Source organism: Carex rostrata, chromosome 23, assembly GCF_964058835.1.
Source record: "Carex rostrata chromosome 23, lpCarRost1.2, whole genome shotgun sequence".
NCBI lineage: Eukaryota > Viridiplantae > Streptophyta > Magnoliopsida > Poales > Cyperaceae > Carex > Carex rostrata.
In genome coordinates, this window is record NC_135940.1 from 6,080,955 (window position 1) to 6,103,935 (window position 22,981).

Sequence of the window (22,981 nt, forward strand, 5' to 3'; positions counted from 1 at the left end):
CCAATTTGGACTCTGTATCAGACTGTCCGAGATCATGGTGTCACTACTCACTACAAAATACAAATGCATCACACACGCTATTCCCTCTTTACTCTTTATTCAATTTGACAATTTAGAATGATTTAAAAAGTCAGAAATATGAAAAAGTATGCATACAATTATTGTTTTAAATTTATTTTCGTTATGATCAAATAACTGCCAAATTATTCTATTTCCCAGCTTCCGCTTTGAATACATTGACTAACACGATGAAAACAGGAATCCGTTTGTCCTTATCTGGTTTAGAAACTTCAAAATGTCATAAGGGTTTGTGCATAATTCCCATTGATGTCGTATATATTTTATACTTTAATTATTTTAATAGATGGTTTATTAAAACTTTTGTCTTTTTTTCTATCTCTGACAAGTTTTGTTGTTGGATGGATATTGGATAGTCTATTAATAGAGAGTCACCTCCGACTAATGTGCTCGTCCATTCTCTTTTCATCCCTATTCTTGTAACTCCTTTTCTGTTGCGATCCAGCAAATTTGAAAAATCAACGGGTATCCTTGTAGAGAGAGAAAAAATAGGAGCTCGCTCAAGAGCGAGAGAAGAAAGATAGAGAGAAAAAAAGGGAGCGAAGAAAACCAAATTGGTATGCCGTTCCAACCTCCTCCCTTCTCTCTTTCCCTCCTCTCAATCTCTGCTTTACCCCTTTCCATCTCGATTTCAATATTTATTAAAAGAATCCAATTAGGAATTTGCTATCATTTTATTCAAAGCTCTTGATCCCACCGTATCCACTTTCTTTCTTCCCATTTCCCCCCATCTCTCCCTAAAAGAAGAATTTCAAGACGGGGAGAAAAAGAATTCTAAGACGGGGAGATAGGGAGAAATGCAGAACAATTTTCTCACCACAATACGCAGCCTAAAGATTATAGATGGATGCAAGGGTAACCAAGTTTATGCCTTTCTCTCCACGTCAGGCTCTGGTCCCTCCGGTGACCGGGGCCCACTTCGACCGACATTCTCTCTCCGGTCAAAATCCATCCAGTACACGCAACCGCCATCTCGCCATCATCCTTCACCTTCAATCCTTACAGATTCCCTCCTCCCATTCGGTCTCCCCTCGGTTGACATGATCGACCCACCAATTGACCCGTACCTCCACCCGGTTGACCCAGTTTCCACCCTGGCTGAGTTGTATCGTCGGCTCATGGCTGCAGAATGTGATCCAGAAGCTGATTTATGCGACCTTCACTTGGAGCAGCATTCCCTTCTTCGGTCCATGAACGACACGAAACTTCTACGTCGGGCTTTGCGTGCAGCTCGTGTCCATGCCCTAGATGTTCACCGCCGTGTGGTCCTATCTGCATGGCTTCGATATGAGCGGCGTGAAGACGAGTTTGACCCGCCACTTGCCCCTCTAACCCCATGCACAAAGACCTCCCCATCCTTGGAATGCCCCAAAGCAACATTATACCCTGACCCGCCTTCCATGCCCCTTAACCCGTATTGCCCATGCCATCGTCCTGATTCCTTGATTCCCTCTGACCCAACCAGGCCTAGACACAGGGAAGAAGTCGATGCCGATGGTGACCTCTGGTTCATCACTAGCGAAGAGGAGGTCCTCTGTGTGCGGTCCTGCATTGCAGCCCTTTCAAAACCTCTGAATGCATTGCTGTATGGAGGTTTTGCTGAGGCACAACGCGACCACATTGACTTCACCCATGATGGGATCTCAGTCCCGGCCATGAAAGCAGTGGATGTGTATAGCCGTACTGGCCAGATTAGTGACTGTACCCCTCCTGATATCATAGTTGAGCTTCTATACTTCTCTAACAAGTTTTGCTGCGAGGAAATGAAAGCTGACTGTGATGCCACTCTCACAGCTATGGTTGGTGGGACAGATGATGCACTGCAACTGATTGAACATGCCCTTGAAGAGACATCTCATTTGTTGGTAGCAGCATGCCTCCAATGCTTCCTACGAGAGCTCCCACATTCTCTTCATGACCCAGATGTGGCACGCCTTTTGTGCAGCTCAGAAGGGAGGGAAAGGCTTGAGGCAGCAGGGAATGCATCTTTTGTATTGTACTATTTCCTTAGTCAGGTGGCAATGGAGGAGGATATGAAATCAAACATCACAATCATGTTGCTCGAGAGGCTTGGTGAATGTGCCGCGCCAGGATGGCAAAGGCAACAGGCTTTGCACCAGCTTGGGTGTGTGATGCTTGAGAGAGGTGAGTACAAGGATGCACAACGCTGGTTTGAGGAGGCAGCCAAAGAAGGCCATATCTACTCTTGGGTCGGTGTGGCACGTGCAAAATATAAGCGCGGCCACAAGTATGCTGCATATAAGTTGTTGAATACTGTTATGGATCAGTTTGAACCAGCTGGCTGGATGTACCAAGAGCGGTCCTTGTACTGTGTCGGGAAGGAGAAGTTGAATGATCTGATGTCTGCCACCACATTGGACCCCACCAATACATACCCATACAAATACAGAGCAATCACATTGCTAGAAGAGGATAAGATTGGTGCGGCAATTACTGAGGTAAATAAAATACTTGGGTTCAAGATCTCGACTGACTTACTTGAGTTAAGAGCCTGGTTCTTTCTGGCTCTGGAAGATTACGAGGGGGCTATGCAGGATATCAGGGCTCTTATGACGTTAGACCCGAGCTACCTATTTTTTCACGGTAAGGTACATGGGGACCACCTTATAGAGGCTATGAGGGGCTATGTGCAGCAGATGGACATGGCAGATTGTTGGATGCAGTTGTATGATAGGTGGTCAGCTGTGGATGATATAGGGTCTCTTGCAGTGGTACACCAGATGTTGGCAAAGGAGCCAAACAATAGCAGCTTGCGATTTCGCCAATCCCTCCTCCTCCTAAGGTAACCTCCTCATAAAACTTCATTGGATTTTCTTGGTTTGAGGACTTGGTTGTATTGTTCCATGTCGAGTGGAACTTGGCTGTGTTTGCTATAATTGAGTAATACATATTTTGTTGCTTAATGATAGAGAGACTTGTGTGCTTGAGTTTTGCTCCACCGTGATGCTATACTATGTTTGCAGTTGTGTTTGCTACACTATGATGCTGAACAAACCTTATTAGGTCTAACCATATATTTATGCTCTTAATCGTAAGGCTTATCCAAAATTAACTTAACCTAATCTTTGTCTCGAATTAGGCTGTTTCATTCACTTTCAAAAGCTAATGTATTAGGTCATCAAGACAAGACCTGTAAAAGTTTAAATAACATTTGTCATCTTCTTTTTTGGACCCTTTGCATAGTTGTTCACAATATTATTTGCGGAGTTGAACTCAGCTTGTTTTACAATTTTGGAGATTTAAAACCATTGGGTCAGCTCCATCAATTGTCAATTACCACTGTAACCAAAGGCACAAAACATTCTTGACAGATAACATACTAGCATTCTTTTGTAGCTTGTTTTATATCAACCTTTCCTTTGCACAATTAAAAATAATTTAGAAAGTGCTTATCCATTCCTTGTGTCAGGTTAAATTGTCAAAAGGCAGCTATGCGCAGTTTGAGACAAGCCCGAAACAGTTCAAACCTCAAATATGAAAGACTTGTGTATGAGGGATGGATACTTTATGACACCGGCCATAGAGAGGAGGCATTGGCTAAAGCTGAGGAGTCAATTAAATTGCACAGATCTTTTGAAGCATTTTTCCTAAAGGCATATGCTCTGGGAGATTGCCCCTTTGATAGTACTAAAACTGCAGATTATGTTATTAAATTATTAGAATCGGCTATTAATTGCGCTTCAGATAATCTCCGAAAAGGCCAAGTAAGTAATTAGATGCTTTTATTATCATTGTATTTTTTAAATGACCCATGTTTAGTTCCACAATCCTACTGAGTAGTGTTAGTCCTAGTGATTTTAAAAGTATCTAGTGTTGTTATAACACTGTTATTGTCATGAATAGGGAAAGAGTGCTAAAGAGCAGCAAAAATTTTATATGCAAATTGTGTAGGCTTGGTATAGATGATTCATTAAGTTCATGTAAAAGAAAAGTTATTATGTTGTTTTTTCAACAAACTAATGCAAATTTTAATTTGGTGATTTGTCCTATTGATCCTTTTCAGGCATATAATAATATGGGAAGTATATATGTGGACATTGAAAACTTCGAGTTGGCTGAAAATTGCTACAAGAAGGCACTTGGCATAAAGCACACCCGTGCTCACCAGGGACTAGCACGGGTTTTTTACGTAACGAACAGAAAGAAAGCTGCATATGACGAGATGACAAAGCTGATAGAGAAGGCCAAGAATAATGCATCAGCATATGAAAAGCGATCCGAGTATTGTGAGCGTGAGAATGCCATGAGCGATCTTAACACTGCGACTACACTAGATCCCTTGAGGACTTACCCTTACCGTTACCGAGCTGCTGGTAAGCTTCTCGAGTTCTTTCTTGTTTTTTTACTCACTGAATTCCTCACAGAATAAAGTATTGGGTTCCACAAACCATAAAAATTTCTCGAGTTAAGAAGTAATGCAGCAATTTTAGCTTTCAAATCTAAATCATTGGGTGGGTGTGGTGCACATATAAAAGCAGCAAATGATAGTAAAACCTCCTTAATTTTTCCCATATTTTTTTCCAGTTATGATGGATGATCACAGGGAGGATGAAGCAATTACAGAGCTAACGCGGGTGATAAGTTTTAAGCCAGACTTGCAGCTATTGCATCTGCGTGCAGCATTCTATGAATCTATCGGCAAAAATGAATTGGCTATCCGTGATTGTGAGGCCGCACTATGCTTTGAACCCACACATGGTGACACCCTTGATTTATATCATAGAGCCCTTGAGCCGAAAGTGGATAAACCACAAAGTTAAAAGCTAGCCAATTAGCACTGGTGCTTTTTTGTTCTTTTTCCGTGTTCCGTTATTAAGGTGTGGTTTTTGGTCAATTGGAATTGCCGAATGGCACATTGAAGAAAACTGAGGCATCAGATTAATAGACCAAGAGAGAGGTTGGGTGGGGTAAGAGAGAGAGAAGGGAATGGTGGGCCCTAAGGGGGTTAATTATGTATGTATACAAATTTTATAGTGTTGTATGGAAATGCAACAGCGGATATTGTAAAAATGCTTGTACATGAGAGAGATTTAGGTTTTCAAAAGGCTCCAGTACAAAAGAAACTGTTCCATAGGCTCTCCAATATAGATTACTCAATCATATGTAAAAATTTTCCATGAGTCAAGAGAACAATAAATTTTTCACCTGATGACCTGGGGTTCTGTGATGGAAAAAAAAATAGCATATTGTAACTGCTTGATGAAAAAGAACTAGCCTTTGCAATTTGCATGACAAATCACATTTTTTTTTTTTGTGTTTCCTTGGAAAGAATTATTTGAAATATGTGAACTCAATCCTGAGCTTTGAAATAACGTCAATTAATTTGTCAGATAGTAAACATGTTTCTAATTCTGAGCAAGTCAACTAAGAGCTACATCTGATATTTTTTTTCTTGCATTTTGTTCTTTTCGATCTTTCATTTTCCATTTTGAGGGGGCTTTTCTCTGATTAGAGCCCGGTCAAAGTCCCCATCTAAGATGTCACTTCTCATGTTTGAGAACGAAATCCCCTTCTATTCAAGAATAGGAGGACCCTCCTCTCCTCTCTATCTCTCCTTCTCTCTTTTCTCTCTTCCTTCTCTAAAAGGATGGTCCTCTGGAAAAGGAGCAGATTCTCACCACTCAAGCTTGCTATGGACAAAAATAAACACTTCACCCCGTTTTCTAACACCTTGTTTGGATGGAGAGTAGAGGAAGGGAGGGAAAGGAAAGGAACAAAAACTTTCCGTTGAATTGTGTTTGGTTGATAAAATTATGTGGGAGAGGGTACAGGAGGAGAAAGGTTTAACTTTGTATTATTATAATTAATAGAATTGGTTTCCCTCCCAAATTAGAGTGTAACGGATGGAAAGAAATTTTGTTACAAATATTTTTTATAAAAATGACATAAATGTCCAATCCTATATCTTACATATATAATTCTCATACAAGATTTTTTCCTCAAACCTACAACAGTCACTGAATTTCTCATTAACCAAACAAGAAAGAAAAATTAAATTTATTCTCTCTCATTAATCATTCAAACACGAAGAGGTTAAATATGTTAATATTTCTTTCTATTCTATTACATTCCCTTCTATTCTATATCTCCCATCCCTTCCTTTACTCTCCATCCAAACATGGTGTAAAAGTAGATACTTGGTAGGTCTTGGCAAATTATTGTCTTGTAGAAAAGTGGTCAATCTATATATGTTTCTGGGTCTTAGATGTAACCAGTATTTTATTCTATTATTTATTCTTTTGATTTGCAAAATTATTTTATTCTATTATTTATTCTTTTGCTTTGCAAAATTAGAAGAGAAATTAAAGGTTAAAGCTTGGTAGTAGAACCAACAGGTTGTTATCATTCATGGTGGCACCAACGAATGTATCATACTTGCTGGCTATCCTCTTCAGATGAGTCTTTATTTATAAAATGAAACTAAGAAACAGTTGTGGTCTTGTGGATTAAAAATATCACCAGTGCTATATCTTTTTATTATTATTTTTTATATCAAACGAGTGAAGAATTCATGCAAATTGAAAAAAAGGAAAAAAAATATCAAAACCAATCATAGTATTAAAAAAGTTTGATTTTGAATGGTTTCAGAAAAAAAAAATTGGCATTTTGCAAGTGCGCGAGAGATCTTGGAGTTAGTTGGATGAGTGGCCTGGATCAGAGGTTGGGACTTGATAAGTATTGGATGGCTTTTTTAAAATTTTACCCAATTAATCATTTAATTATTTTATAATCTCAACAACCTTTAAGAATCTAGAAATATAAAGCTCAAAATTAAAATTTAATATTATGGACATGATATATATTATTCACATATCATATCATGTTTATAGAAAAATATAATATTTATTGTATGCTCCGTTGTACATAAAATAATTTAAAATTAACGATTTTAAGTGCATAATTAATAAAATTTAAACTGCACGGAATTCTACAAAATATAATGTTTATTGTATGTTCCGCGCGTCGTATATAATATGATTTAAAATTAAAGGTTCTAAGTGCATAATTAAACAAAATTTAAACTGCACGGAATTATATTGTTAGGTTGACTATATCTCTCCTCCTTATTAAGGAGCTTAATGTCTAGATTTTGCAAGGATCCTGATTTATTAATTTAAATTTAAATTGAATTTGAGCCATCTAAACAAATAATCTGTCTTTCTTTGATTAAATATATCATTTATATGTGTAGAAGTCCAAAATTAGTTACAGTTGTACCCGCCACACGTACAGCTACATGTATTATCACAGATATTTTAATTCTGCACCGTCGGATTTTAATCAAAAATCGTGCAAATTAATCTAAAAAATTTCGCTGGAGCGCTGCCCGTCCCTCCCCGATCCCTTCTTCCAAAGAAAAAAGAGAGAAAAAACCCTAATCTCCTCAGATCTCCGCCACTCCGCCAACTACTTCCAGTGACTTCTCTCAAGCGCTCTGATCGGAACGACGAACTGCTTCTAGCGACTTCTTCTTAGCGCTCTGATCAGATCAGCCATGCCATGGCGCCGCGAACAAGAAGAAGAACAACAACAGAGGAGTCGCTCCAATGGATACCTCGTCTCAAGGCTTCGTTCCGCTGCCTGATGCTCCTCAGTGTATGAATTCGTCTCCTCCTATTTCTCACCATTGTTTAAATGGTTTTGTTCGTCGTTAGTTGAATTATTTCCTAATTGTGTTATGGAATTTTTGCAGCTATGGATACTACCGAGGGAAAAGCAACGAACCTTGGACCTTCTTCTATCAGTATATCAGTAGGTAAGAATTACTTTTTTTTTACTTTAAAAAATGATCAATTGTCTGATGAATAATCGATCTGTTCTGTATGCAATTCCTATCATGTTGGTTGATTTGATTCGATTTGAGTTGCTTTTTGTTTGGTCCCGATAAAGATGCCAGTAAAGCAAATTTGCAAATATTTTTTGATTGGTTGTATGAAACGGATCATCCAATGTATTTAAAAGGTTGAAGATCTATAGACTACTGATAAGTTTGACAACCTTGACACCTGTAATATTAACTTATATTTTTGAAATCCTACAAGAAAATTATAATCTATACTTTATACATATTATGTATATGATAATTAATGAAATTTTATGCAAGTTTCACTGATCATCAAATGACATGAAATTTGCAATGTAGTTGGTAATAATAACCAGTATTAAAGTTAACATCATTACTAATGTTGTTGTTATGATTACTATTGAGATATATCTTATTTGTAGCCTTGTATTGATAAATATTTGTATCTGTTATTTCTTAACTATTGCAAGGATAGTAGTGCAAGCTACTGGTAATACCAAAAGAAAGTACATAAAAATGACCATTTAGAATATGATATGTCTTTTCTCAAACAATTCAGGGTGTGTGTTGCAAATGAACTAGGAGCAAGGAGCGCAAGAAATGCAGAGTAGTGAAAGAGAAGAGAGCGGGGTAAAAAGAAGAAAGAAGACGTAGAAGGCACCGAGGCAAAAGAGGTAGTGGTTCAGAATGAATTTGTTTTCACTGGCACTGCAACGTGTGATGCACTACGGCCACTGCAATGTGCTCAGGCAAGCGTGAGCGCTTGGAGATGTGCCCGTGGTTGGTGTCTGAGATCACTCTCAACAAGGGCCCATCTGTCACTCCGCTCCATGATAGGTGAGTATTTTATTTGAGCATTAGATGCATTTGTTTATAATAATTTGGTTTGATTGGATGGAGGAACGGTCAATCTAGGTGGTACCAATGGTTTTTTATGGTACCAGAAATGACCCTGATTTGGAAATAGGGTTCGAAGCTCTGACGTGTCTTGAAGATCCATCCCAGCATGCAGATTCCATCCGGGTACATAATATGTACCGAAAAAATAAGGGCATCTTTTTACTGGTAGCACATTTCAACATCTCAGTTCTATTGTCAATTTTATCTATTACTGGTAGCACAAATTAAACTAAAATATAAGTACAATGTTATACTCTTCATTGATGATCTGAAGTCTACCTATGTTGCCCTAGATTATAATCTTGGGTATATTTGGAAATGGGTTTCCATTGGATAACAAGGGGAACTTGTATATTTGCAATTCATTGTTGAGTTGAAATTACTGTATCACTACTTGCCCCTGAATTGTGATTTGATATTGTTTCATTGTGAAATTTTGGTTTCAATTCTATGCTTTAGTGATTCAGAAAATTTATCATGTAATTTCATGACTAATAAATTTAGAAATTCTTTGTGAACAATTCTGAAAGAATTCCTTTACTGATTAGGTAAAACCTTGATAATTTTTTATTAAGTATTTTGCTGAGAGACACATTGAATCAAGTCGAGGAAGCTAACGGACTTGAGGCGGTTGTATGCTCCTGGTCGGTTGCATAATTAGAGCAAAATATGGGATGGAAGAGATGCGTAACGTTGACATTGACACTAATTTATTTGTTCATTTTTATAAATGTTGGACTATATCGAAAATGATCAATAACACTTCAAGAATTTTTTTGTGTTTTATTTGATTCTTTTATTTATTTATTGTTGTTTCTTTTACTTTTATTTATTATTTGTCTTATCTTTCGTTTTTTTTCTTAATTCTGTATGATTATCAATAACAAAATCTTTTAATATTTTATTCAATTTTATAATATGTTCCCAATACTGTCACCACTTTGTTCTATGCCTTGGATGCATCTCTTATATTTGGGATTAATTAACTTCAAACCCTCTCTTAATTATACAAATTTATGAATCAAACATGACTATATAGAAGGATAAATAAAATTACAGTTCCCGTTGCAACGCACGGGCACGATACTAGTATTCAATAATATACTTAATTTATCTAGTGGAGGGTTCAAATGGACTATTGTTTCATGCTTCAATTGTATTTTAATATATTTATCTTTAATTTCATGATAAAAAGAACTATGTCATCCATTTTTTATCATGTGATTAATATGAAATAGCTACTAAAATACTTTATTTATACCCATTTTTAGGATTTTTTATTTTTGAAAATATGGTGCTTTGTTCATAATCAAGTTTTCTTGGACCATTCAATCAAGGTCTAGCAATTTGAAATCTCTAAATTTTTAAAGATATCAAAATTTGTTTATTGAGAAAGGAAGGTAGCACAGTTGGTTAGGAGAGAAGTTCTAAAATTTTTGTTTATCCAAAGGTCGAGAGTTCGATTTTCCCTCACGATTTCGCAACTTTTACGAAGATTTTTTATTTTGAAAAATCAAAATTTGTTTAGTACCTAAGAATACTTGATCAGCATGGAAGGACTAACAATATTTGTCATAATATTTAGATCTGAACAGAAACATCATTTGAGAATTAAAATGATGTAGCAAAGGAACAATGCTCTCTCTCATGATTTTTTTTTAAAATATATTTTATGTGGCTTTTCTTTTTAGTTGTACATTTTATTAATAAAACTCCGTAAAATAAATATTAGATTAAAATGAGTTAGGTTATTATAATATGCATATTGCAAATTGGCCCGACCTATGCATCCATATCTCTATTTTTAAATTTCAAACGATCAATCCTAACCGCTAAACATCATCTCCATATGAAAAATTAAAAATGTTCTTGGAGACTAAATTTTATATTTTTTTAGAATATTTTACTATTTATTAAACAGATAGTAAATTACTATTTTTAATGGTCTAGAATTTTTTTTCATCGAAACGCCCCAACTCTAACCTAAAAAGACCCTTCCTTTTGAAAAAAAATAAAAAATAAAAAGATGAAACAAAAAAAAATGTAAGAAATGTACAATAGAAAATTGAAGGAAATACCTACTCATAATTGCCTTTGTTCCATGATCTCATTAGCATGGTTATGGGAGTAGTTTAAGCAAAAATAGTTTAATAAATTTTTATGTTGATGTAATTATCTTGAGCTGTATTGATTTGAGAATTATGATTTTTTTTTTCTTAAAGATGTTTATTGAGAAGTATGAATTTATAAAATGATATATATATTTTTATCAATAAAATTTACATTAGCGATTTAGAAATAATTAATATATTTTTTAAAACATTAAAACTTTGTATCAAAAAAGGAACAATTATTACCATCCGTCCCGTTTATGTCCGCTCGTTTCTTGAAATTCGAATTGGGGGGGGGGGGATTAAAAAAAAAAATGTAACTTTTCATTATAAATTGTGTATCCAATCATGTTGTTCGTTCCTGACATAGACCCTGTATTACAAAGTACAAACTTATTAATGCATCTTCTATGAAAAGACATGTTGGTTTTTGTTATTGTTTATAAGTTTCTGGTGACTTTCATCAAATATAAATAGGTTTTTTTTTTCCCATCAAGTAACCATGTACGAGTAAAATTATTGTTAAATCTTTCTAAAAAAAAAAATTATTGTTAAGTCAAGGAGGGACCATACACTGCATCATGAAGTTTTGAACCAGTGGATACATTTTTATTTTTAATGCAAAGAACTTGTGGATATTTTGACTTTTTTTTTAGTTTATTATTATTATTTTTTGTTAAGAAGCTTTTTCTAATCCCATTTCCTTGACCAAGCTAATATAATAAAGTTGGCTTTTCAGTTCAACAGCAAAGAAAATATTTACCAGTTTAGTTATTGGATTTTTTTTCGTTTTACTATTATTAACTTTTTGTTTATTTTGAACTTGCCTACATTAACTTTTCTTGGCTTACCATTTCTTCGTCTTTCATTGCACTTCTATGACGCCTCTTTGTTAAAATAAATTGACTTTAACGCTGCTATGTTAGCTGCCTAGCTACCTTCAATAATTAATGTAAGTTCTCCTTCGATCTATCACTAGATAATATAATACCCAAACCTTAAACTAATTATTAGTATCATAAAAGCATTGTGACAAATCATTTTTCTGAATTTATTTATGTGGTTTCCCTTTGGTAATCATTTTTTTTTTAAGTATTATTTTACTTGTTCTAATTTTACAATGCCGGGCGGTCGTTTGTATATGGTCAAAATGAGTACATGCACTCATGAGCATAGCTAGCATGACAGTACTAAATTGTACAGACCAGCGGTTGGGTTACGTTTGTAATATTTAGGTATGACTCGTTACATTGTCTCATATTAGAAAAATATATTCTTGCACTTCATATATATACTGTTATTATTATCTATATGCTAAAGTATTAATATGTAATGGATAAATTGTTCATATTAATTTGAACTAGCAATTTATTATTAAGACGTTCAAGTTAATTAAATTTGTCAAATAAGCAAAAATATAACTTTTGAGTTTTTATTTCTACTGGCGTTAAATTATATATATATATATGAGGAGGGTTCCAATGCCTCATTTTTTTTATACCTCATCATACCTCATATTTTATATCTTCATTTTTTTCATATTCAAAGTCTAAATTGTCGATCTGAACCGTTCAACATGATATCCTACTAAAATATGGTTAGGAATGAAATTTTATATTTTTTGGATTTTTTTTTTTTTTTTGCTATTTTTTAAGATGGGTAGAAAATCACTGTTTTTTGAACGGTTCAAAAACAGTGATTTTGTACCTCTCTTAAAAAATAGCAAAAAAATTTCAAAAAATATAAAATTTCATCTCCATGCATATTTTAGTATAAATATTTTGTTGAACGGTTCGGATCAACAATTTGGACTTTGAAAACGAAAATATAAAATATGAGGTATGATGAGGTATGAAAAAAATGAGGTATTGGAACCCTCCTCTCTCTCTCTCTCTCTCTATCTATCTATATATATATATATAGTAAGGCCACCATGCTTTGCAAATTAAAGTGGGTGTTTTAATTTGCACTCATATCTCTAGTTTTAAAGTTTAAAACGTCGATCAGAACCGTTCAAGTTGATATCCATATTAAATCGTGCTTGGAGACCAAATTTTATATTTTTTTTGAAATTTTTTTACTATTTTTTTAGAATTTTTGAAAATTACTATTTTGATGGTCTCGAATTTTCTGAAAAACACTGATTTTGAAAAATTCTAAAAAAAATAGTAAAAAATTTCCAAAAAATATAATTTGGTCTCCAAGCACACTTTAATATGGATATCAACTTGAATGGTTCGGATTGACATTTTGAACTTTAAAACTAGAGATATGAGCTTTACACTCTATCTCTATATATATGTATAGATATAGATATATATATGGGGACTACCCCTAATATATGCATATAGAATTAAATGAGGAGGGTTCAAATGCACCCAAATTTTTGTGCACCCAAATGCACTCTATCTTTCAAATTCTTTTTCTTCGTTTTCAAAGTCCGAATAGTCAATCCGAACCGTTAGATGCGATATATATATTAAGATGTGCTTGGAGACCAAATTTTATATATTTTGGAATTATTTTACTATTTATTAAGCCACTTTGAAAATCGCTGATTTTACATTTTCTGGACCATTGGATCAACGATTTTTCAAAGTGGCTTAATAAATAGTAAAAAAAAATCCAAAAAATATATAATTTGGTCTCCAAGCACATTTTAATATATAGATCGCATCTAACGGTTCGGATTGACTATTCGGACTTTGAAAACGGAGAAAAAGGATAGGGTGCATTTGGGTGTACAAAAATTTGGGTGTATTTGAACCCTCCTCTAATTAAATATATAAAAACAAATCACCAACGGTCCAAAGTAATAACAGATGGCAAACTAGGACATGCAAATGCTAACTCAAACACATCCGATGGTGTAATACACTTTTGATAACGGCTAATAACACCCAGAGACGATGGTGTTTCTATATTAATGACATATTTAACGGACGAAAAACTAATATTACAACGGTCCCTAATTTCTAACCGATCGTGTTGGAGCTTAATGCCATCGGCTCATACCGACGGCGTATGGGTACACATTTCCTATCGGGGCGATAGGCAACGGTTCGGACCCCGATGGTGGATAGCAATTTCAACCAATAGCAAAGTGTTTTTCTCTAGTAGTGTATATTAAAAATTGAAACAAGAAAATAAGAGAAAACTTATCCGAATTCAAAGAGATTTGGCGAGTGAATGAAATTATGATTTTCTCTCTCCCAGCTGTGGCATATATATAGGGTCATGTCCGTCATTTGTTGTTACAGACAGGGCAAGAGGGTGTCCTCAATGACAAATGACGGACAACCTCTTGGTGTCCTCAATGACAAATGACGGAATTGTTAAACTGAAATTCTGAAAATTTAGTTGTCTTTTGGTTTAATTTTTTTTGTTTATTTTTTTTAAAAGGGTATTTTTAAAAATGTTTGCTTTTGTATAGGATATTCTTGAACAATATTTGAGCATATATTGTGCATCTATTTATCAAGATAGGTCATTTGTTAACTCCTTTTAGGAAAGAAAAAGCTTTAAATGAACTTTTTTTTTTGCTTGTCGGCTGCAAATGATACAACGAATTGTTATGAATATACTTTTAATTAATAAAATCTATTTGTGATCAATTAATGGAGGACATATATATATGAAGCACGACCTATTAGGTAGCATCAATTGTTCATATCCCTCAGTTCATTGATTGAACGTGCCAAGAACAAACTTGAGTTGACCCCAAACCGTGCTCTCCACCTACGTCCAAATCCATAGAAAATTGATTAATTAAAAGAAAACAAAATAAATTTCCAACTTCAATCAATAGTTCATATCCTTACAGTTCATTGATTGAACGTGCCAAGCAAACCGTGCTCTCCACCTATGTCCCAATCCATAGAAAATTAATAAATTAAAAACAAAATAAATTTCCAACTTCAAATTAGCCTCTATACAGCCGTGGCTAACGAGAGAATGCCTCCGTTTATTCCCTCTCCTAACACAGCCATATACCATTCATGCAAATAAATATAGATCCTCCTTTCATGAGTCAGTTCGGGCAGCTTGAGGAAGACACCCCGGTATCAATCCTGATTGTATCAACAAATTTCATAATGCAACCGGTGTCTCCACCGATTGTCTCAAATCAATCCCCTCATAATGATCACATGACATCTGGCATTGCCCCCATCTCTCCCTAAGAGAAGAATTCCAAGACGGAGAGAAGAAGAATTCTAAGACGAGAAGATAGGGAGAAATGCAAAACAATTTTCTCACCACAATACGTAGCCTAAAGATTATAGATGGATGTAAGGGTAGCCAAGTTTATGCCTTTTCCTCCACTTCAAGCTCTGGTCCCTCCGATGACCGGGGCCCACTTCGACCCACATTCTCTCTCCGGTCAAAATCCATCCAGTATACGCAACCGCCATCTCGCCACCATCCTTCACCTTCAATCCTTACAGATTCTCTCCTCCCATTCGGTCTCCCCTCGGTTGACATGATCGACCCACCAATTGACCCATACCTCCGCCCGATTGACCCGGTTTCCACCCTGGCTGAGTTGTACCGCCGGCTCATGGTCGCAGAATGTGATCCAAAAGATGATTTATGCGACCTCCACCTAGAGCAGCATTCCCTTCTCCGGTCCATGAATGACCCAAAACTTCTACGTCGGGCTTTGCGTGCAGCTCGTGTCCATGCCCTAGATGTTCACCGTCGTGTGGTCCTATCTGCATGGCTGCGGTATGAACGGCGTGAAGACGAGTTTGACCCGCCACCTTCCCCTCTTACCCCATGCACAAAGACCTCCCCATCCTTAGAATGCCCTACAGCAACATTGCACCCTGACCTGCCTTCTATGCCCCTTAACCCGTATTGCCCGTGCCATCGTCCTCATTCCTTGATTCCCTCTGACCCAACCAGGCCTAGACATAGGGAAGAAGTTGATGCCGATGGTGACCTCTGGTTCATCATTGGCGAAGAGGAGGTTCTATGTGTGCGGTCCTGCATTGCAGCCCTTTCAAAACCTCTGAATGCATTACTGTATGGAGGTTTTGCCGAGGCACAACGCGACCACATTGACTTCACTCATGATGGGATCTCTGTCCCAGCCATGAAAGCAGTGGATGTGTACAGTCGTACAGGCCAGATTAGTGACTGTACCCCTCATGACATCATAGTTGAGCTTCTATACTTCTCCAACAAGTTTTGTTGCGAGGAAATGAAAGCTGATTGTGATGCCACGCTCACATCTATGGTTGGCGGGACAGATGATGCACTGCAATTGATTGAACATGCTCTTGAAGAGACATCTCATTTGTTGGTGGCAGCGTGCCTACAGTGCTTCTTACGGGAGCTCCCACATTCGCTTCATGACCCGGATGTGGCACGCCTTTTTTGCAGCTTAGAAGGGAGGGAAAGGCTTGAGGCAACAGGGAATGCATCTTTTGTGTTGTACTATTTTCTTAGTCAGGTGGCAATGGAGGAGGATATGAAATCAAACACCACAATCATGTTGCTCGAGAGGCTTGGTGAATGTGCCGCGCCAGGATGGCAAAGGCAACAGGCTTTGCACCAGCTTGGGTGTGTGATGCTTGAGAGAGGTGAGTACAAGGATGCACAACGCTGGTTTGAGGAGGCAGCCAAAGAAGGCCATATCTACTCTTGGGTCGGTGTGGCACGTGCAAAATATAAACGGGGCCACAAGTATGCTGCATACAAGTTGTTGAATACTATTCTAGATCAGTTCGAACCAGCTGGCTGGATGTACCAGGAGCGGTCCATGTACTGTGTCGGGAAGGAGAAGTTGAACGATCTGATGACCGCCACCACATTGGACCCCACCAACACATACCCATACAAATATAGAGCAATCACATTGCTGGAAGAGGATAAGATTGGTGCGGCAATTACTGAGGTAAATAAAATACTTGGGTTCAAGATCTCGACTGACTTACTTGAGTTAAGAGCTTGGTTCTTTCTGGCTCTGGAAGATTACGAGGGGGCCATGCAGGATGTCAGGGCTCTTATGACGTTAGACCCGAGCTACCTATTTTTTCACGGTAAGGTACATGGGGACCACCTTATAGAAGCTATGAAGGGCTATGTGCAGCAGATGGACATGGCAGATTGTTGGATGCAATTGTATGACAGGTGGTCAGCTGTGGATGATATTGGGTCTCTTGCAGTGGTACACCAGATGTTAGCAAAGGAGCCAAATAATAGCAGCTTGCGATTTCGCCAATCCCTTCTTCTCCTAAGGTAACCTCCTCGTAAAACCTCATTGGATTTTCTTGGTTTACAGACTTGGTTGTATTGTTCCATGTCAAGTGGAACTTGGCTGTGTTTGCTATAATTGAGTAATGCATATTTTGTTGCTTAATGATCGAGAGACTTTTGTGCTTGAGTTTTGTTCCACTGTGTTTGCAGTTGTGTTTCCTACACTGTGATATTGAACAAACCTTATTAGGCGTAACCATATATTTCTGCACTTAATCCTAAGGCTTATCTAGAATTAACTTAACCTAACCTTTGTCTTGAATTAGACTATTTACATTCACTTTCGAAGGCTAATGTATTAGGTCATCAAGAAAAGACTTGTAAAAGTTTCAATAACAATCGTTATCTTCTTTTTGGGACCCTTTGCATAGTTGTTTACAATATTATTTGCGGAGTTGAACTCAGCTTGTTTTACAAGTTTGGAGATTTAAAACTATTGGGTCAGCTCCATCAATTGTCAATTACCACTGTAACCTAAGGCACAAAACATTCTTGACAGATAACATACTAGCCTTTTTTTGTAGCATCTTTTACATCAACCTTTCCTTTGCACAATTGAAGATAATTTAGAAAGTACTTATCCATTCCTTGTGTCAGGTTAAATTGTCAGAAGGTAGCTATGCACAGTTTGAGACAGGCCCGAAACAGTTCAAACCTCAAATATGAAAGACTTGTGTATGAGGGATGGATCCTTTATGACACTGGCCATAGAAAAGAGGCATTGGCTAAAGCTGAGGAGTCAATCAAATTGCATAGGTCTTTTGAAGCATTTTTCCTAAAGGCATATGCTCTGGGAGATTGCCCCTTTGATAGTACTAAAACTGCAGATTATGTTATTAAATTATTAGAATCGGCAGTTAATTGCGCCTCAGATAATCTCCGGAAAGGCCAAGTAAGTAATTAGATGCTTTTATTATCATTGTATTTTTGACCCGTGTTTAGTTCCACAATCCTGCTGAGTAGTGCTAGTCCTTGCGATTTTAAAAGTATCTAGTGTTACTATAGCACTGATATTGTCATGAATAAGGAAAGAGTGCCAAAGAGCACCATAAATTTATATGCTAATTATGTAGGTTTATTATAGATGATTCATTAAGTTCATGCAAAAGAAAAGTTATTATGTTATTTTTTCAACCAACTAATGCTAATTTTCTTTGGTGATTTGTCCTATTGATCATTTTCAGGCATATAATAATATGGGAAGTATATATGTGGATATTGAAAACTTCGAGTTGGCTGAAAATTGCTACAAGAAGGCACTTGGCATAAAGCACACCCGTGCTCACCAGGGACTAGCACGGGTTTTTTACGTAACGAACAGAAAGAAAGCTGCATATGACGAGATGACAAAGCTGATAGAGAAGGCCAAGAATAATGCATCGGCATATGAAAAGCGATCCGAGTATTGTGAGCGTGAGAATGCCATGAGCGATCTTAACACTGCGACTACACTAGATCCCTTGAGGACTTACCCTTACCGTTACAGAGCTGCTAGTAAGCTTCTCGGGTTCTTTCTTTTTTTTTACTCACTGAATTCCTGACAGAGTAAAGTATTGGGTTCCACAAACGATAAAAATTTCTCGAGTTCAAAAGTAATGCAGCAGTTTTGGCTTTCAAACCATCTAAATTATTGGGTGTGGTGCACATATAAAAGCAGCAAATGATAATAAAAACCCCTCAATTTTTCCCCATATTTTTTTCCAGTTATGATGGACGATCACAGGGAAGATGAGGCAATTACAGAGCTGACGCGGGTGATAAATTTTAAGCCAGACTTGCAGCTATTGCATCTGCGTGCAGCATTCTATGAATCTATCGGCAAAAATGAATTGGCTGTGCGTGATTGTGAGGCCGCACTCTGCTTTGAACCCACACATGGTGACACCCTTGATTTATACCATAGAGCCCTTGAGCCGAAAGTGAATAAACGAGGAAGTTAAAGCTAGCCAATTAGCACTGGTGCTATTTTGTTCTGTTTCTGTTTTCCGTTATTAAGGTGTGATTTTTGGTCAATCGGAATTGCCAAATGGCGCACTGAATAAACTGAGGCATCAGATTAACAGACCAAGAAAGAGGTTGGGTGGATTAGAGAGAGAGATGAAAGGTGGGCCCAAAGGGGTTAACTATGTATGTATACAAATTTTATAGTGTTGTATGGAAATGCAACATCGGATGTTGTAAAAATGCATGTACATGAGAGAGATTTAGGTTTTGAAAAGGCTCCAGTACAAAAGAAAGTATTCCATTAGCTCTCCAATATAGATTACTCAATCATATGTAATTTTGATAGATGATTGTTGATAAAAATTTTCCATGAGTCAAGAGAACAATGAATTTTTTACCTGATGACCTGGGGTTGTGTGATGAGGAAAAAATATAGCATATTGTAATTGCTTCCTGCTATAATTTTCTTGAATTTGAGTGCTTCCCACTTGATGAAAAGGAAATGGTCTTTGCAATTTGCATGATTTTTTTGTGTTCCCTTTGAAAGAATTAATTGAAATATGTGAACTCAATCCTGAGCTTTGATTTAACATCATTTAATTTTGTCAGATAGCATACATGTTTCTTCTGAGCAAGACAACTAAGGGCTACATCTGAGATTTGTCTCTTGCACTTTATTCTTTCCTATCTTTCATTTCCTCTTTTGAGGGGGCTTTTCTCTGGTTAGATCCCTGTCAAAGAGTCCCCATCTAAGATGCCACTTCTTATGCTTGGGAACAAAATCCCCTTCTATTCAAGAATAGGAAGACCCTCATCTCCTCTTTTGATCTCTCTCCTCCTCTCTTTTTCTCTCTTTTCTCTCTTCCTCTCTGTTTTCTCTCTCTATTTATGCATGTTATTTTCAAACCATTCGTATGACTTGAGTAGAACATAAATAAAAAAAGGATAGAATTTATACATTGACCAATGAACTTGCATAAATAGGATGTGTTAAGCATGGCATGGATTATGTAATTGAATTAATGCATGTGAAATGAACTGATAATGAAAGTGAACAGGAGGCCAATATACTTGCATATTGGGATGTATACATTAGGTCTAGTATTTGATTGGACCCCTTATTAACGTGACTGTAGGCTAAAGCGGTCTTGTCACCGGTCAAGATCTAGCGTAGGATGGACTTACCATTTAGTGAGACAGCCTCTCGTTGTTGGTTGGACTTCCCAGCGGGTTGGTGGCCTTTCCAATGTTGGTTGGACTTCCCATTGATTTGATGAGTAAATGGTTAATTGCAGAAAGTGAAAAGAATATGAAAATAGACGTGATAATAGTATATGCATTGCATTAGGGAGTACATATCCATTTTATTTTTTTATCATATTTGTGAGAATAATGTAAAGGTTTTATGAACTCGATCTGGGTTGAAACTAAATCTCAAACTGAGAGAAGGTTTGATCTCTCACCCGTTCTACTTTTATGTGGGTTCCAGGTAACGAAGAGGAAGGATTCGAGCAAGTACAAGAGTGAGACTAAGCAGAAAGACATGTTATTGATAAATTGCCACATGTTGTCTAGTTTTTGTTTCCATAATTCTATATTGATACATTGAGTGGGTATGACGATGTCTGTGTTACTAGCCATGTCCGCTATTGATCGTTTGTGAAAACTCTTTTGTTTATGGAATAAAATGTGGCTTTATTATGTTTTTATTGATAATGTATGTGATGTGAATACGCTTTACGTAAAAATACGTGGCGAGTTGTCTCAGAGTGTGACAGTTTATAAGTTTATGGTGCTTTTCATCAATATAATAGTTTTTTTTTTCATCAAGTAACCTAGTATGATTAAAATTATTGTTAAATCTTTCTCAAAAAAAAAAAGAATTTATTGTTAAATCAAGGAGGGACCATATATACACTGCATCATGAAGTTCTGAACCAGTGGATACATTTTTTATAATGCAAAGAACTTGTAGATATTTTGACTTTTTTTTAGTTTAAATTTTTTTTTTTTTTGCTAAGAAGCTTTTTCCCATTCCATTTCCTTGACCTAGCTAATATAATAAGGTTGGCTTTTCAATTCAACAACAAAGAAAATATTTGCAAGTTTAATTATTGGATTTTTTTTTTCTTTTTGCTGTTATTGACTTTTTGTATTTTGAACTTCGCCTAATTTTGTTTACATGGACTTTTCTTGCCTTACCATTTCTTCATCTTTCATTGCACTTCTATGACGCCTCTTTGTTAAAATAAATTGACTTTAACGCTACTATGCTAGCTGCCTAGCTACCTTCTACCTTGAATAATTAATGTAAGTTCTCCTTCGATCTATTACTAGATAATATAATACCCAAACCTTAAACTAATTATTAGTATCATAAAAGTATTTTGACAAATCATTTTCTGGATTTATTTATATATGTTTTTTTTTTAAGTATTATTTTACTTGTTCTAATTTTACAATGCCGGCCGGTCGTTTGTGTATGGTCAAAATGATTACATGCACTCATGAGCATAGCATGACAGTACTAAATTGTCTCATATTAGAAAAAAAAATATTCTTGCACTTCATATATATACTGTTATTAATTAATTATTATCTATATGCTAAAGTATTAATATGTAATGTGTAAATTGTTCATATTAATTTGAACTAGCAAATAATTACTAAGACATTCAAGTTAATTAAACTTTGTCAAATAAGCAAAAATATAACTTTGAGTTTTCATTTCCACTAGCGTTAAATTATATATAATTTCGTTATTAAATATAAACACATTTAAATAACATGTAAGAAGTACAAATACATTTATCAGTTCTCTAAACTATGGCCATGCATATTTTTTTTTTTAAGTAAAGTTAGAGGTCAAGCCACCTACCTGTTTTAATATCCACAAAAAAATCTCCAGCCTATTAGAATTTTAAATCTACAATGTCTCATACAGAGAGCATTCCCTTTGCCATTATATCAAAAGTTATTCTCAACTATGGCCACATTTATTTCATCCGATGTCTTCCGTAGATGTAAAGTGTAACTCCATATTTATATATATGTACAGGTGTAAAAACATAAATGTGTTAAATAATTTTATGTTTTTGGCATGTTAAACAATCTCATTATTTTGAAATTGGAAAATTCAATTAGCTTTAAGAAAAAAAAATCTCAACATTTTGCCGCTTTTCAAATATCAACACACAATTAATCCGTTTTATTTTCGCAACATCGATCCAGCGATCAGTGCCTTTCCTTTTTCATACAGCTATCACTACAGCTTTCTTTGCTGCCACTATACTTTTATATATTCTCAAAATAAAGTTGTATATATATATATATATATATATATATATATGTTTAATTAGTAGGGATGCAATGCATGTCTTCTTGGTATTGACCAAAAAATTGTTTAATCTATAAATATATTTTTTTTTCTGGATTTGGTATACAGCACATCAAATATATATTTTTGTTTAATGATTCTACCGGTATTCTAATACAGACAGCGCCTTCATGAAACAATGGTATTTCAATTGCTCAAAGTTTTGTTTCATTTTTCCTTAAAAAATATTAATTGCTACTTATGAAGCTTTGAGAAGTGATTTGTTAATTATTACTATATATAACTCTCTGGCAACCAATTAGTTTTAGACTTTTAGTTAATCAACATTATAAACGGATTAATTAATTATCAGATGTCTGGCGTCGTGTTACACCTGTCGATATAGATGCATTTTCTTTATTTAATTGATACAATCGCTCAATATATCGCTTTTCAAACTGAAAAAATATTTATTAAAAAATTAAAAATATTTATTTCTTTTATTTCAAAAAAAAAATCAGAGTATTTTATGACGGGGCATTATTT

The 22,981-nt window shown here is 35.8% G+C and overlaps 2 protein-coding genes across 2 annotated transcripts; both read left to right on the forward strand.

Annotated features, from left to right (window-relative positions):
- The first annotated feature begins 458 nt into the window (after positions 1–458).
- LOC144574540 (ethylene-overproduction protein 1-like) lies at positions 459–5,263 on the forward strand. The gene is made up of 4 exons (XM_078324506.1): positions 459–2,881; positions 3,509–3,803; positions 4,103–4,412; positions 4,624–5,263. Exons 1-4 carry the CDS (start codon positions 876–878, stop codon positions 4,857–4,859), a joined length of 2,847 nt encoding a protein of 948 aa, XP_078180632.1. The 5' UTR covers positions 459–875; the 3' UTR covers positions 4,860–5,263.
- A 9,816-nt stretch (positions 5,264–15,079) lies between these two features.
- On the forward strand, positions 15,080–19,497 carry LOC144574539 (ethylene-overproduction protein 1-like). The gene is made up of 4 exons (XM_078324505.1): positions 15,080–17,157; positions 17,773–18,067; positions 18,360–18,669; positions 18,880–19,497. The coding sequence occupies exons 1-4, from the start codon at positions 15,152–15,154 to the stop codon at positions 19,113–19,115; spliced, it is 2,847 nt and encodes a 948-aa protein (XP_078180631.1). The 5' UTR covers positions 15,080–15,151; the 3' UTR covers positions 19,116–19,497.
- The last annotated feature ends 3,484 nt before the right edge of the window (positions 19,498–22,981 follow it).

Coding starts and splice junctions, on each gene's coding strand:
- LOC144574540 (XM_078324506.1), top strand. CDS start 876: ATGCAGAACAATTTTCTCACCACAATACGCAGCCTAAAGATTATAGAT. Junction 2,882..3,508: donor CAATCCCTCCTCCTCCTAAG/GTAACCTCCTCA, acceptor TCCTTGTGTCAG/GTTAAATTGTCAAAAGGCAG. Junction 4,413..4,623: donor TTACCGTTACCGAGCTGCTG/GTAAGCTTCTCG, acceptor ATTTTTTTCCAG/TTATGATGGATGATCACAGG.
- LOC144574539 (XM_078324505.1), top strand. CDS start 15,152: ATGCAAAACAATTTTCTCACCACAATACGTAGCCTAAAGATTATAGAT. Junction 17,158..17,772: donor CAATCCCTTCTTCTCCTAAG/GTAACCTCCTCG, acceptor TCCTTGTGTCAG/GTTAAATTGTCAGAAGGTAG. Junction 18,068..18,359: donor ATAATCTCCGGAAAGGCCAA/GTAAGTAATTAG, acceptor GATCATTTTCAG/GCATATAATAATATGGGAAG.